Source organism: Xiphophorus couchianus, chromosome 7, assembly GCF_001444195.1.
Source record: "Xiphophorus couchianus chromosome 7, X_couchianus-1.0, whole genome shotgun sequence".
In the NCBI taxonomy this organism is placed as follows: domain Eukaryota; kingdom Metazoa; phylum Chordata; class Actinopteri; order Cyprinodontiformes; family Poeciliidae; genus Xiphophorus; species Xiphophorus couchianus.
Genome location: NC_040234.1, coordinates 21,408,652 through 21,425,496, shown reverse-complemented (window position 1 = coordinate 21,425,496; position 16,845 = coordinate 21,408,652). Strand labels below are relative to the sequence as shown.

The following is a 16,845-nucleotide window of genomic DNA, read 5'->3' as shown; positions in this document are numbered from 1 at the left end:
GCCCACACTTTAGCATAATCACTGAAGCTGTAAACATTACTTTGAACAGATTTAAATTTTGAGATTTCACTTTATGACTAAACTTGGTGGGGTCAACCAGAGTTTAGGCTTCAATCCAACCCATGTGAGATGACTTCACACTGCTGTTTTCTCCAGAACTGACCCAGTTCTGCAATCACCACTCACCCCATTCAATGACTGGATTAAGTCTATCTAGAGGACACTTGTGCACGAGTGTTTGTGTGTGTGCAGTTCCACCAGTGTGACTAACAAGCTTGGCTGTCGCAGTCTGGCAGATTGAGAGACACCTACTGCTAGTTAAAGCGTTCATACCCTCGGGTTGTTGGCCCACTCTCTGCACTGGTCACATATAAGATGACAGGGTGAGGAGGGAAAGGGTGAAAAAGAGGTGATGCTACTGTCACTGTGCTGACATTTTTGTTAAAGCCGAATTTCATACTTATGCTCTTATTTTGTCATTTTGTAAAGAAAAATTCAGACCATCATGGTTGTAAAAACCACACAAAATGAAGTTGTGTCTTACACCATCAAATATAGAGGATGGAAAATATGTTCTCAGTTCGTCTTCCTTAAAGCCAGTGCTTCTCAATTATTTTCTGTCATGAACATAAATTTTCACACAATGCTACTAAAATCCTGATATTTTATTATGTATTTGTACAAGTCACTGCCAACATGTATTCTCCATATAATCACCTGGTTATCAAAATGAACTGCTCACAGCTCATTTTATTGCATCAAGTCTTAAAACAATTTTCATCTGAAAACATTTAATCAAAACTGTTCAGTGTGTGATTCTCAAAAGAACAAAAATGCAAATGATTCAATGGAATGTGCATTTTTAGACAAAAAAATTTAAATACTCATTGGTCACTTTCAAAAAGGTATGCAGTTTTTACTATTTTGTTAAAAATTTGCAACAAGCTTGCAAATCTAAGGGCTGTGCAACCTTTGCTATATTTCCTGGTCTTTTACTGAAGGCTACTTGCGTTATTTGCCTCCACTGTTTTATTATTACTGTCACAAACTTATCAATCGTTCCTACTCTGCCAGCTCTCTACACTGATGTGTCTTATCAATCCACAATTAGTCCCGGAAGTATGCTCCATGTTGTGGATCATACTTCCACAACATGAAAGCAATGCATTTTACTCAGTATAAAATAACCTGTTTTCTTAGAAAATGTGATTTTAGAACATTGTGGCCTCACTGGGCTGCTACTCATATACGCTGTCAATGAGCCCTCTTTTTAGAGGGCATGAATCAAAGTAGCGTGTTAGAGAAGAACATCATGCTGATTGTTGTTGATGATGTGATGGTCAGGGGCTGTTAAGATGCTTCAAGACCCTCAACATGAGATATGCAGTCCATTTGGAAACATACCAGCAAGACTAGGTGAAATTCAAAATGAAAGTTTTACAATGGCCAGTCTTCACTCCAGATATTAAATTCAAATTTAATCCAATTCATATGCTTTGGAAATACCTTAAACAAGCCATTCAAAAAATATTTAAACAGAAGAAATCTGTGAGGCATAAACTATTTATTTACAGCACTGTTTGTTTATGTATCATGATATCCATTTATACACTGATACCATTACTGCTGGTATTATTAGACACAACTGGATGCAAGCAGTGAAACTAAAATCTAACCACAAGCTAGTCTTGGTATGATAGATATGTTATTATCCAAATGAGTTTGAATTTTTGCCAAAGTTATATTTTTTCTTTAGATGAATGAGTCTAATTAATGTGACTGTGGTTACCAAGTATAACCTTGTAAAAATGCCCTGATTTAACTTAGAACATGGTGCCACAGGACACCATCGTGGTCCAAGACCTGATAAAAATATTAGACTGGATAATGTTTTTCTTGTTTCAAAACATGCAGGTGCTACATTATTCTCCAAAGACTCAACTGAGACAACTCCACCAACTCAATTGGCATTAGCATTTATCATCTCACAGGTTTATGTATTGGTTTCTTTCTAGTCCATGTCTAAAAGAATTGAAAACAACCCACCAGGCTTACAATAAACATGTATTTTAAAGTAAGTATTGGAGTTTCATGCCAACATGGCACCAAAGCATATGTATGAAATTCCACCTACACTATTACATATGCAATAGATTCACAACAAGAGATATACTGTAGATGGGAAGATCTGAAAACAGTATTTTCCTGTGCAAACATTTACTGAATGAAAGAATGCCGAAAAAGTGGAAAAACTTTACCTTTATGTGGAACTCTATTAGACCTGTCATTGCAAATCCAAAGTCCGGAAATATGTTGATAATTGGGCATCCAAGAAGTATATCTGGTTGAATGTCAATATGCTAAAACTCAGCTTAGTCTGATGCACATGTGAGTATTACACAACTGAATATTGGAGTAAAGAAGTGAAGGCATGGCCAAGCTTAGACTGAGTATGGAGAGTGCAGTAATCTCTGTGTGCAGCTGTGAAATTAGCCTGAAAACACATTATTGAGTTCTTCTGTCAATGGAGCTACAAGTCTGGTTCATGGACACAACCCATCGGCATGCAAAAGGAAATGCTGGATAGAAGTACAGATGTCTTAATTATAGCAACTCTCCAAAACCAATATCAAAGCTTCTTCCTAGCAAGGACTACTTTCAAATGATTCACACAAAATCTGGCAAATAAAATGCGTCTATGTTCCTATTGCAGAACAAATGAGTATTAAGTAATTAACTTTTTGTTTTTGGTGCAACCAAATTGTTACTGAACACAAAGTCATCGTTGATGCTGAACCTTCAATAACCCCAGTTTTTTTCTTTTTTTGCTCCTCTTTTAACTTGGGAGCGGCTGTCTCCAGCTCCTGAAATATACTTTCATTTATGACAAGTCTGCTCTTCAGTCAAGGCTTGTGATGTTTTATCTGGGCCATGTCATATTATACATAGCCTTTAATGACTAATTCAGTCTCTCTGCTTACGTTCTAAAATAGAACAAACACACACGAAGGAAAAGGGAAATCAATTGAAATGTTGCAATGTCTGACAGGAGTGCGCTTGAGGAGAGAAAAAGACGGAACATCAGACAGTGTCGCTTGCTTTTGTTTTCTAACAGAGAGAGCCTGCCGCGTGGAGACAGGCAGAAGCTACATGTACGTAAGCAGGGTGCCGGTATGTGAGTTTTTTTTTTTTTTTTTTAACTCAGCTGTCTTTGATCACTTTCCAGCTTTGAAGTAACTCGCAGCAAAGAGGGGGAAAAAGCCAAGCAGAAGTCACGGCAAGTTCAAGTCTCAACTAGGACTCACAAAAACTCCTATCTGCATAATTCATTCTTTAAACAGTTAAAAACGGAAAGAGATTAAAAGATCTCTGGGTGACACATAAACCCAGTGCTTCTTGACAATGGCAATTAAATAATCTCCCTCTACATATTTGTTCTCAATTACAATTCGATGAGAAAACACTTGAATCTTTTACGCTTAGTATTGTTTCAAAGTGACAAAATAAACCATGGAGGTGAAGAAAGAAAGAAATAATCTTTTTTAAAGGTTTTTTATGTCATTATTTATAGTGTTTAAACAGGAAATGGAGGGGAAGACATGCAGACTTGGTATAAGAACTGAACCCTGGACAACTGCTGAATCGAGAACTTGGTACCTGGTGGAAGTACTTGAAGCAACATATGAAAAGCCTTGTGTGACAGTAGATCAGAAATTGGATGTGACGTAGTTGGCTTGGCTCCATACAGTTTCTTAATCGTTAATGTGGATTGCTGTGCAAGACTGAAGAATTGTTTTGATATCTGTTCAAAGCAAAAGTAAATTTCATCAAACCCTGTGTGAATTATTGTAAGTATTTCTTCAATTCATCGACAGATGCACATTAGCATATTGTGGGACAGAAAAAAGTCAGCCAAACCCAAACTAACAAACGTAAACAAGAAGAAACTGAAATTCATTGAACAATATGGTGGCTTTAAATTAAAACGAATAAGCAGCCACTACAATGCCGCTCAACTTAAAAACAAGTGTGGCTTGTTGCAATAATTAAGGGTTAAATCAAGGCGTTATTGTTTACCCTAGCAACGTGTGCATTCATGTGTTCCTTTCAGTTAAAATAATAAAAAATAAAATCTGCAAATAGCATTTAAAGAATTCACAGAGTAATTAAATCTTTAGCATTGCAAATCACAGCCCTCTGCACCACTTGACATCACTGTGATTCTGGCTGTGAAAATTAGGTTTATGCGTTAAGGTAGTTTATAAGAAGAGGAGGATAACTTTCCTAAACATAAAGGTGCTTGGATAATCAGAAGACAATATTTCAAAGAATATCAACGTCAAAGCCATGGTGATCAAAATTGAGTTAGAAAAAAATTAAGAAAATTTCTATGAAGTAAACAATGTGCAATATCTGGTTGAAAAAGTAAGTCACTAAAAATTTAAATATTTATTTCACAGGCAAAGATAAGCTGAGATAAGTGCTAGCTGTGTGATAAGTTTGAATTATTATTGTTTTATTGCCATTTTGCAGCAATAAGTAAAATAAAAACACGGTTTAGAGTCTCCTGGAGTCATTGGTCGAGAGGTAAGGAAGATCCTGGAAAGGCTGCTAGTTCATCACAGGAAGCCATAGACAGCAACAGTAAAATTACAAGTTCTATTTTGCACCCACTGCACATCATACAATGATAAAAAAAGATTAATATTAAGTAGTTTTTATAACAGAACAGGCTCATTTTTAAGTTAAGATCAAGTTAAAAAAAGGCAGCTTCCTGTACAGAGTGTGGCGTTTGCCCCCCAAGGATCAAAAATATAGAGCAATTAAAATGTATAAGCTGGATGTGACATTTTCAAGACAATGCTATGTGAGGCTGTAAAACTTTTCCCCTGTGAAATAGCTGAATATCTAATGTTGTCATATATGACAAGTCAGCGGCGATGCTGAGTGAGTGGGGATTAAATTCATATGACATGTTATGACCCACTGCCATAGTACACTCCGTTTCTCTCGCTCTCTCCAGACTCTCCCAATTAAGCCTGAGGGGCCATCCTTGTTAAACTAAAACCATACTTTTCTGAAATGTCACAGTGTCTCCCTGCCGTGTAGCCCATCTGTAAACAGCTCTATTGCTGCTGCCAACCTAAGCCTCCTGGTGGGTTTCCATGTGTTTGTTTGTAAGAACAATGAGCAAAATGTTATTTACTCTGATTTCTTGTTCCTGATGTGAGCAGATTTATTTTTGGTATGATTGTTGTATACCATAATGCTAGTAGCTCAGGATTTCTCCATCTTTGTCTGTGTGTTTCATGTAATTGATTATGCGTGTCTATGTGTCCTCACCCACCACATCCTGATGTGTGTGCGACATCTCATTTAGATGGCTGACAAGTTGAAGGATATGTGCTGTAATTGTTGTCTGACTGTCTTCATGCTGTAATTGAGAATGTCTTATCAGTGAAAATTCCATCAAGATGTTTATGGAAGCACAACGCTTAATGTTAACACAGCTATTCCTGTTATCTGCACAATTACCAGCATGTAATACATATAAGGTAAATATTTTGGATCAGTTTATTTAACATTAAAAAATAATTTTGAAGACCAGATTTTTTTCAAATGTTTTCTTCTTCAGAGTGGTTAGGTGGTTAAGGCTGTTAAATTGAAAGCAAATCAGTTTATTTAAGGAGTGGCATGTATTTACTAGGCACATAGTGCTATTTTACAGGACAACCAAGACTATGTTACCTTCAGCTATAAAAAAGATCAAACATAAAGTAATTTGACATCTTGAAATAGATGTCTGTCTCTAAGTAAATTCTACTCTTTCCAACACTTTGTACTTCTACTTTTTTAAAAATGTCCTGGAAAACCTTCATCCCTATGTTTTGGCTTTAACCCTGGAATGGGATTCTTTCATTTATCTCTTAAGCTGGTCTTGGTCTTTACAGTTTTTTAATTTTTCATTTGTTTTCTGCCATTCCTTCTCCCTTACAAGAACAATATATGTTGTATTATGTACTTAAAAAAAGAAAGGAAAACAAATGATTGAATAAAACTACCAAAAACAGATAGGAGAGCATCTAAAAATATATATTTTCAAAAAATATGAAAAGGTTTAGCAAAGATTTTTGAGAATTACACTTTTGCTGGTGAAATGAAATCTTGCGTTAATAAAACATATCTTTAGTATTGCTCATACATTCTAATAAAGAAAAGGACAGCACAATGTTTATAAAAAATATGAATTTCTTAAGAATTTCCTGCTTAAATGAGTCTTAGGTTAGATTTAAGTTTAAACATTACTTGGAATATGGCCCAGTGAATGAGAGAAAAAGCAGAAAATCTATTTATAAAAAAAAGGACCAGAAGAAATGTCAAGAGGCTACTTTAAAGAAAACAAGCAAGCTTCAAAGAAAAGTTGTTCAAAATGAGAAATAACTCAACTTTCGCACTGCGGTTTATGATAAGGCAAGAAAACGTCAAGTCACAAAATATTATTTAAATGTGTTCGTTTTATTCCACAGGGTATTGATTGATACGTAAGATGTGGAATGCAATCATTTTCCAAACATATGGCAAAGAAAGATTTTACAATGTAAATAAATAGCAGCTAGTTTGCCTCAACCCTTTGCAGGGTAGATCCGCTCTGATACAAACACAAAACTCGCTGGAGTTCACATATAAATAAACCCACCCAAACACGCGGCAATTACATTATTCATAGCACTGCTGAGAGCTCTTCCACAGAGCCTGACAAACACACAAGGGCTGCTGTAAACACAGAGCGATAACAGCATCAGCCAGATTGTCTTACAGTGTGAGGGATGGAAGGAGGAGGAGAGGGAGAAACACATTCCGAGAAAATAAATGTGTGAAATGTGAGTGTGTGTGTGTCAATCATAAAAAACATTTTTTGGATTGGACAAACTGTGTTGGCATGTGACTCATGCGTGCACACCCACACACATGCAGAACCTACAGTATATGCACTAAATATTTACACATGTAAATATTTTTATGTTTGATATCTTTGTATTCATGCATGAATTGCATGCAATTTACATGACAGAGTTGTAGAGTTGTCATGCATTGACAACTCTACCGAAAACTTTCTTTCACCACATAATGAAGTGTAGACAAAAATTTGTAATGAAGATAAATTGCTTGTTTTACTTCTGTAAAATCTTACAGGAAACTTCGGTTTCACCAACCAAGTTGACCAAAAGTAGGATTTACAAGACTCAAGTCTTTTTCAATTGCAACAGGGGTCTCAATAAAACTATGCTCAGAATTTAAACACAGTGAGTTATTTGCTTTTAGTTCAGCAGTTAAATTTTATTAAATACATTTGCTAAACCTGAGAAGCAACAATCCTTAAAAAGTTAAACATATTATCAAACAACTGGTAGCCAATCTTAATATGTTAATTTGATTTAAACTATATTAGCTTATAAATCAACTTTTCTTTTTGGATATATCTTTATTGAGGAACATGCACTGGGTTTTGCTGAATGGATTACAACAAATGAACAAAATGATAATCAGTTGGGAAGTCAATACTCTGACTGATGTGTCAAGTCAAATATTGTTGAAATCTGACATTTACTTGCACAGTAAATATCTGGTGCAAAACAAACACTTTTCCGCACTGATATTTTAGTTTTCCTTTTTCTACTAGGTACTAGGTAAGTTTGCTAAATGCCAGAATAATGAGCGACCAACTCTTTTAGACTTTTACATTTTTTACTTTCTCAAAATTCAGATGTTTACATAAATGTCATGGTAGAATTTGCTTTTACACTCTCTGACTTGGATCAAATGATTTCACAGGTTTTTCAAGGTGTTTCCAAGTTTTTACTCTAAGTCATGCTTGTAGGTCATCTATTTCACACACACACTTTTAAAAAATGTACTCACAAATGATCTGTGATTCAAATCAGGGTTTGTGTGTGATGGCCACTAAGTAACATTGACGTTTTGTCTGAAGAAGCTTTATAGCACATTTGTTGAGATGCTTAGCATCATTGTCCATTTAGAAAATCCATTTGTAACAATCTTTAAATTCCAGGCTCATTTTTTTAGATTTTATGATTTCAACATATTCTTTCTTCTTGATGCCATCTAGTTTGTGGAGTGCATCAGTCTATTGTTCACAACATGGACAATCCTGATCATCGTCTTTATGAGACTGTTATACAACAACAGTGTCTTCAGTCAGACTCTTCTTCAGGTCACTACAGAAGATCCTTACTTTCTGCAGCCATTAGCATCTACAACCTGAATATTATGAGTTGAACCAACATTTAGTTTCCCTATGGGATCAGTAAAGTATTTTTTAAATTGAAATTTAATTAAATTAGTAAGTTAGCAGCACCATTGACGTGTTAAGTCAAACTAACCGAGTTGGTGTGAAGTTCACTCTGCAGAATGCTTTGTTCTGCGGTGGTTTCAAATTAACACTGGAAAATGTGCATAAACAGATGGCTCTCTTGGGTAAAAAGTGAAATGACAACTCTATAACACACTTAGAGTTTAAATAGTATTCAAGAAAAAGTTTTTAAAAAAATTACTGTGGACTTTAGGACTAATTTAAACTCATAGGAAATTTATTTTTGTTGAAAAATATCTTTCTACAGAAGTGAACCCTTTATTAAAACTGTAACAGAGCTCTTACTAGGAATGTTTATCTTATTTTTTATATCTCATGCTTTGTAAGAGTTTGCTTGTTCAAACAGAGTCCTGCAGTCTTATTCAGAAACTTGGGCTTATGTTGTGGGAATCAGAAAACTTTACAAATGTAATAACTCCCGTTTCTTGTTAGTGTGATGGTAATGAAGTATGGCTTAAGTGAATGCTGGCAGGCTGGGAGATCGGATGGTGCAAAAATAATTAGCCTAGAAAAACAAGTTCAAAATCCAGAATACTAAACAGGCAGCAGACATAAGACAGTACCAGCAAAGGAACGGCAAAACTAGAGTGTTAAATCTGTTTGCCACAGTAGCGCTAAATCTCAAAAAGCCCTGCTATGTTGAGCAAGGAGGTTAAGTTGGTATTTTTAACTGCACATCTTGCATTTACAGTAGTCTGTCTTATGTTGCTTGGATTTTTTTAGTCTTCATCTTACCTGCAGTAAAATGAGGGTGAGCTTCGAAGGATGGAAGGAGATGCAATTACTCTACCTTAATCTAAAGGGAATGTAGAGAAAACTATGATATAAGAACCTAGTTTAACAGAACCAGCAAAATATTGGCACAGTCACTTACTGCAAAGCAGCTAAGAAAGAATCAGGAAACTGACGTCCTGGAAACTGACTAGAGAAATGGCAGAACAACAATGCTGAAAGAATAGAGAAACCACAAAGACCAGATGGTCGGTGCATTCCTGCACAGTAAGCCGGTGGACGACAGGAGTGATGAGAAGCAAAGAAGGTGGAACGGGATCAATGCTCCACCTTCAGTACTATTTTTAAACTATTTTTAAATAAGTTACAACGAAATATAAATAAGTCCCAGCCAGTTAATATACAGAGTTTTCATCACAAGAATGACCAAAAATAAGCAGATTGCTGTAAAATAAGAAATAAAAGAATCTCCTAAAACCTACAAAAACAAAATCATCACTTTGGCATCTTTTGTATTTAAAAACAAAAACGCAATGTCTAACCTTGAAATCATTGAACGTTAGCACAAAAACTGTCATCTGTCTATCCAAACACAGCCAAAATCCGACCAAGTTGAGCTATGTCTCAAAACAAAAGCAGAACTAATTCCTTTATTGAGCCTAATTAAACAGCCTCTATTCCTAACAAAACAGCTCATTGTAAAGTGGGGACTGAAAGATTGGCTAAGCATGCCACCTCAGCCTTCTCCTTCAATGCTCAAGGTGCTCCAGTGCTCCTTTGTGTGGAGGCATTTAATAACGAAGCCTGTCTGAGTCCTGGAACAATGATCGGGAGCTGCATTTCAGGGCTGACATTGCAGTAAAATGCCATCACATTGCCCAAAGGGCTAAACTTTAGTCAACTGTGAAATCTGCTTCAGAGAGAGCACAGACTAGGGGAAACAAAGGTTGATTTAAATTCTGTTATATACTGTATATAGCTGAACAGGAATGCATGATGGTGACAATTTAGATTTTGCTAATATTTTCATATGTTAATGACAAAGGTTTGCTTTTTAGCTCTATTTGATGTTTTGATTAGGATGGCTTTTTTATCACAAAAAAGGGCAAATAGTGCAACAACTTTTGGAATTACATAATACAGTTTGTAAGTTCAGCATGGCTGATATCACAGAGTAGATGTTTAACATTTTTACACCACTTTAAAGAAAAAGCATCTAACACAATTGTATTGGCAAAAAATAATTTGTAATTATTTCTCCCTTAAAAAGTGGCTTTTCTACCTTTACACGCTGTGTTTTGTAACAAACAGTTCAGAATATTACAAACTATCAAAGGAGTGCACATAAAAAAAGGCAGCATTTTTGGAACAGTTGGACTCTAATCACAGCTGCAGTTTCACCTCTGCCCTCTTGATTACGATGCAGCTGCAGGTGCAGCGTGGAGGCTTAGCCGACCTGTGTCACTCCACAAATTGTAATCAGCTCTACAAAGACATCTGGTTCTGGATGAGGGAAAAGATCCAGGGAGAATTCTAGAAAGAGTTGTTCTACAGTAGGCAAAGCAAGGAAGCAGTTTGTGAGAACAGAGGACTTATAGATCATTGTTGTCAAGGAACAAAGCTGTTGTTGGCTTTCAAGGGTAATTAGTTTCAAAGCTTTGTGATATTGATCATACATCCTGTTTAATTTAGGAAGTTATCCAGGTCCACAAATGTGCGATATCTGTTTTCATACAGTCTGGAGTTGACCTTTAAATCAAGAATCTTTCAGAGGTTTATGATGCCACTGTCTGTGCAAGCACATGAGGTACCTTGCAGATTGCAGATCTGCAGACATGTGTATCTGATGACCTGACATCGGGCCTTTGCCTGGTTAAAAAGAAGTTGCATTGGTTCCTTGTTGAAAGTAGCATTCCCAGTGAGTGGTACTGCCAGTGATAACCTAAAGCTCATATCAGAGGGCTCAGGATCAAACTGCGACCAAGCTGGCTGAGGTAATCTTTCTCACTGAGATAGCCCCTCGGACAGTTGGTGGTCGAACACTGATGTACAAAACAACACCATACATACAAGCGTGTCTCATCATAGGTACCCCTGCACCATTTTTTCAGATAGATTAACATTTTTGAAACAAAACCTTCTGAAATGGCTTTGATTCTTAGATAAACTTAGGTTTTATAGTTTGACATACTGGCTAAAACACTTTATCGGTTACTCAGAGTCAAAAATTCATAAAAAATTTCTTAGCTTTTCTTGAAGGTCTGTATTATATCAAAAAGAGCACAATCAAACATGTGCATACTTATCCTAACAGTTCTCAAAAGCCTTAAACTAAAACAATTGTGAAATTTGATACCTAAAATGGGTAATTTAGGCATTTTGAAATGAGGTTTTGATCAAAGATCGAAAGCAGCTAATATCTTACCTGCTTGAAGTCTTCATTCAGTACAAATGGTAGATTCTGGAGGCTGAAGCCAAGCATCTACGATCTTACACCAACCAAAAATAACTAGTAGGTTATACAAACACTACTTCATTAATCACTATCATAATCATGTTTGCATTTGATGGTTATTAACTTAGAAGCCACTGATTATTTACATGGGAACTGGAGGTAGGAAAAGGTGCCTCAACAGTAATTCGGTAAAGACTTCTTAGACAGATAACAGGCTGAAAAAAGACTGAAAGGCTATAAAAAGGACAATTTATGTAGCAGTTTAAGTGAAGTCCATTTTATTGATTATTTCACTACCACACTTTCTATCGGTTGATTACTCTATAAAGGTCTTGGCCTTTATTGGATAAAGCCTGAGCTGCAGCCTCTGGGGCCAACTAATCTGAATTTATGCTATAAGAAGACACAAAAAACATTATGCAACTATTGCAAGATAATAACTGCTTATGCTCTTTTAACAGAACCTCACTTACAAAAATCTGAATCAAGATTTTAAAAAAGTGCTGTATGGTCATATGCCATGTTTTAGGAGAAAACAAATTTCATGGGATTATATTCTAAACTGTAAAATATGTTTCTGTATTTGTGCATGCACAAGCATTTACTAATACATATATAAACATGCAGCTTCAGCAATAGTAAAGCTCTTTGACAGCAAATTTATGATCCAGAAGAAGGCAAAACTTCTCACTTTACTAACTTATTCTCCAGAGAGGCGAGTAATACTGGTAGTAAACTGAAAAGTCATGCTAATGGGAAGGTAAGACAGGAGCTAAAGCAGAAAAAAATACCAGTAGAGTATGAACATGTCTTTAGTGTTTAAGAGCAGCAAAATGGAGGGAGTGTATAATTACTAAGGAGATACACAAATTTGGAGAGCAAATAATAAAATAAGATTTTAAGGTCAGTTGCCACAATGCAAACCAATTGCTCTACTTTGAGTGAAAATACACGATCGTCTTTGCTGTAGTATGAAACATTGTACCCTACCTCCAAACCTCTGTGTGCTTTGTCATAACTGAGTAAATATGTAGACATGTGGGAAATGTACATGAGACACTGAAAGTCGTATGTACAGACTTTATGTGATGCCTGGTAGGTACAGGTTGTGCTAATTTTAAGACCTTACCTTCATAAAATAAAAATTTACTTCTGATTGAAGTTAAAGGCAGAGATAATGTTTTAGTGCGCTGACCGCGCACGAGAGAGAGAGACATGAAAAAGAAAGCATGTGTAAAGTTCTCTATTCCTCTTGCTTAATATTCCAATTTAACTCCTCAGATAGCTTCGATTCAAGGAAATAATGCTACCCAAAGGGTTAGGCTGTTAATTCTAAAAGAAATGCCTAATTTAAAAGTTGTCAATGTGAAGGGAAATACCACACACACAAATCTAGAGAAATTAGGAAATCAATAGCAATTATATATATACGTATATAAATGTATGGACAAACTCTCTGTAGTGAGAAGTCAATCAGAGACTCCCTGTGAGTTTAAAAAACAATTATCCAGCTGTGGGTGCTTATCTACCCAAAACAATATTGCGAATAAAATATAAATACAGCAGTTTCAAAGACTTACCAACACATGAGCCATCAATCTCCTCATACCCGATGCTGCAAACACATCTTCCCAGGGGAACCAACCAGTCTCCGTCTGCTCCGCAAAACAGTTTGGGTGTGTCTCTTTCTTCAGCATGATCAATGCATGCTCCTCTCACCTCCACCAATGAGGAAGAGTCCACACGAGGGACTGTGTCTGGAAACGAGGCCAAGTTCATTAATGTGAATGGGCATTTCTTGTAGTAAACTCTCACTGAAACCAATGCAATGCAGGCGCCGATGTCCTGGAAAGCCAGATAAAAGCCTTTTTTGGTCATGGGTCCCACCTCCCGCACCTCCGTGTTGAGTTTGAGAATACGATCTCCCAGATCCATCTGAGTGAAGCTTTCATCAGCAGCAATGGTGTCAATCTTGGTGTACTGGCTGGGCTTAAATTTGACACCGTGAGCTTCGTCCATCTCATGGTAGAACAGGTTGAATGTCTCCTTGCAGGTGCCAGAAACCCAGGGGATGGAGTTGCAGTCACGCAAGGTGAAGCGGAGCTCCACGTAGATCTTTTGGGCCGCCTGTCGAGAAATCCAGTTGGAGCGAAGCCAGTTGTTCTGGTTAGGTTCCATCACATTGCAAACCTGGAAGGTGTGGATGGGTCGATTGTGTTCGTCCATCTCCGTAATGGCGTCCCACTACATAAAGAATAGTAGAAAGGCGTAGAGAAAGCAACATGATGAAAGAGGATGGTAAGAGGGAGAAGAAAATAAGTTAGACATTTAGATCAGAAGCTATAAGCTACAAATTATATAAAAAGTGATGGTTTTCATAACGTATAACGCATGAAAATCCTGGTAGCTAGGCTTTAGATTTTATTTCTTAAGATTGAAATCTGTTTCACTCTTATTTCCTCAGGTGCAGGTCATATTTTTCTCCTAGAATGATGTCTCGCTTCAGGTGCCAAGTCATCAACCCTGAAACTCCCAAGTCATGTGATCAGGGAGCATGGCAGCTTTGCAGGGTCATTAGGTTACCTGTCCCCATGTTGAAGGGAAGAAAGTTAATGGGGGTTTTTAGCCTTGTGGTCCTGCATTGCTCTCTGGTTTTATTAGAGTTGGGACTGGCTTCAAGGGTGACCCTATAACCACCAAACATCCACCTGCAAGACTCAAATTACCTGTTTGGGAATAGGAATTCTCAAATCACTTCGCTTACAATGCAGCATTGGGCCCTCTACGGTGCAAGCTACGGAGTTTGCCTTTCTGTACGTACCCTTTTTATTTACACAAAGCCTACTTCAGCCTACACTGCTCTATAGCTGAACTATATTTGTAACTTTGAGTTGCCATTAAAACCATCCTATCGCATACATTGCTATAGATTGTACTTTTTATCAAAACAAAAAGTTCTAATCGCGATGTAAATTAAGAGCTGGTCACTGAACTTAAAGACGAACAAAATGCATCGTTTTCAAATGTCATGCTTTCACTATGCCTTGATTTTATCCAAACACTGCAATTAATACCGTTTTTACCAAGATATGTGAGCATTTTACTGCGAGGTTTTATTCACAGAATCAAGTACAAGGCTATTAATTACCACCTTACGCAAGCACACACACCCTTAACCATCATTCGGTAATTAAAAGTAAACTGGCTGAATCACATGTACACAAACATAAACACACTTCAGGTTTCCACTTTGAGGCTCAGACAGAAGAACAGACTGTTCCAATTAACTGCACAAAAATGCTCCCATTATTGACTAACACAGTTAAGAGATTTGGCTGCAGAGCTGCTGGTTATTTTAACAATATTTGCCTGATAAGCTTGCACATTTAATAAGCTGTTTTTCACTTAGCTAAATATTACCTCTTGTTGAGAGCAGTAATCAAAGCCTAATGTTTGCTTTCGCATACTCATTATCCTTTTTAATAACATGTTCTAATTCAATCATCTAAAGGCGACGGGCTTTAATCTGCTCTTCCCTCAAGGTGTAATTCCAGAATTACAGTGAAATTGATTTTGATTAGATGTGATATTGTCCATCCCAGGCTCACTATAAATTTAGTCTAAAATCTCTCACTGTAATTTTTAGGACAAAGGGAAAAAACTGATAAAATATAAAGAGAGTACTACAAACTACAGTCTAGTTAATGATTTTTTTATGGAGAACAATTCCAGTAGATAAGCCGGTCAGATAAACATTTCACAAACTAAGGCTTTTTAAAAATATATACACAAGTTAATTTCCAATTTCAACTTGATTTTGCAATAAAAAAAGAAAAGAAAAAACTTTCTGGGGCAGCATATAAAGACGAGTCCTAAATCATGATTTTCTCATTCTAAGAAGGTCTTACTGCCAAAAGGCATTGAAAATATTTCTTTTGTCTTACTTTTCCCTTTTTTCTCAAGTCTAAAGCACATACTTTTATATCTGGAGGTCATGTTATTTTTATAAACCTACTTCACCAGACAAAGTCACACGCTAAACGCATCTGGATAATATGTTTTTTCAGAAAGGAAATATTGTAGCAATTTAATATCCTGAGATGTCCTGAAACAAAATTAAATTGCATTCATGGTAAGTTGTGTTATAATCCCCCTTTGAAATTGTTTTCTATGGATAGGACTGGTGAGAAAAATCTATTTTAATAAAAACTATTTAAAATAGCTTTAGAAAAAGAACTAAATAATGAAACATTCTGTCCAAAAAAATGTATTGAACTTTATATTAGTTTGTGTTGAAAAATTTACTTAAAAAGTTTTCTAATGAAGAAATAAATAAAGATATTATAATTTTGCACATTAACTCACCTGAAGCTGGTACATCAGTAAACACAACATGTTTACCGATGTTGTGTTTGTGAAAAATGCAATGACACTTTATAAAAACATGACATCAAATGATAACCAGCAGTCCAACAAATCTGGGCTGGAGAAATCAAACCAAAGATAGACTGAATATATCCTTCATTACTAAAACTATAAAAAAAATTTAAAATATCTGATGGATCAGTGAATAATGTAAACAATATCAACAAATAGTTTGCTAAACTTCTACCACAATTTTAGGGGTAGAACTTAAATGGTAAAAATTAGCTTTTAGCATATTTTTAGCCAGCAAAACCTTTTAACAGAAGGGTATAAGATATGAGATTCATTGTGTTTTTAAATATAATTCAATTCTTCTCAAATAAAAAAAAGTAATTATCGAAAAAGAAAAAAATCTTCATTAAATTTATTTCAGGAAACCAGCAAAAAAAAAAAAAAGCTTACCACATGGATGCAGACACAAAGCAAGGTCAGAGATAGCTCTCAGCATTTCATTCAAGATACTTTTTTTATAGATCACAAGGCCACCACCTCTGCTGTAAATGGATATCAGATAATAGCTAATATCTTGGTCTAAAATTGAATGCATTCCCCCTATTAGATTGCATTCTTTAACAGTAGAGTGCTGAATGAGAGATGAGAGACGAGGGGGGAAAAATAAGACACCAGGCGGCTGAGAGAAGAGAAAAACAAAGAGTTCCAAGATTGTGTGGAGGTTTGTGTCCAAAAAACAATTTTCTTCAGATGCTGCAAGGTAATAACTAAAGTTAGATTTCAATGAAACAAATTTAAATGCCAGGGTGGATATCATCCAATGACAGCAAGACTGAGACAGCAGCATCTGAGTAAATTGTCTCAAAGGAGTAAAACAATCCAGTGTGAT

General features: G+C 36.1%; 1 protein-coding gene across 1 annotated transcript in view; it reads right to left on the bottom strand.

Moving 5' to 3' along the window:
• Window positions 1-16,845, bottom strand: part of LOC114147836 (ephrin type-A receptor 6) — a 188,103-nt gene that overhangs the window by 134,704 nt on the left and 36,554 nt on the right. Inside the window, exon 3 of the mRNA XM_028022512.1 lies at window positions 13,160-13,823. Within this exon, the coding sequence (XP_027878313.1) occupies window positions 13,160-13,823 (664 nt within the window). The remainder of the gene's footprint in view (window positions 1-13,159; window positions 13,824-16,845) is intronic.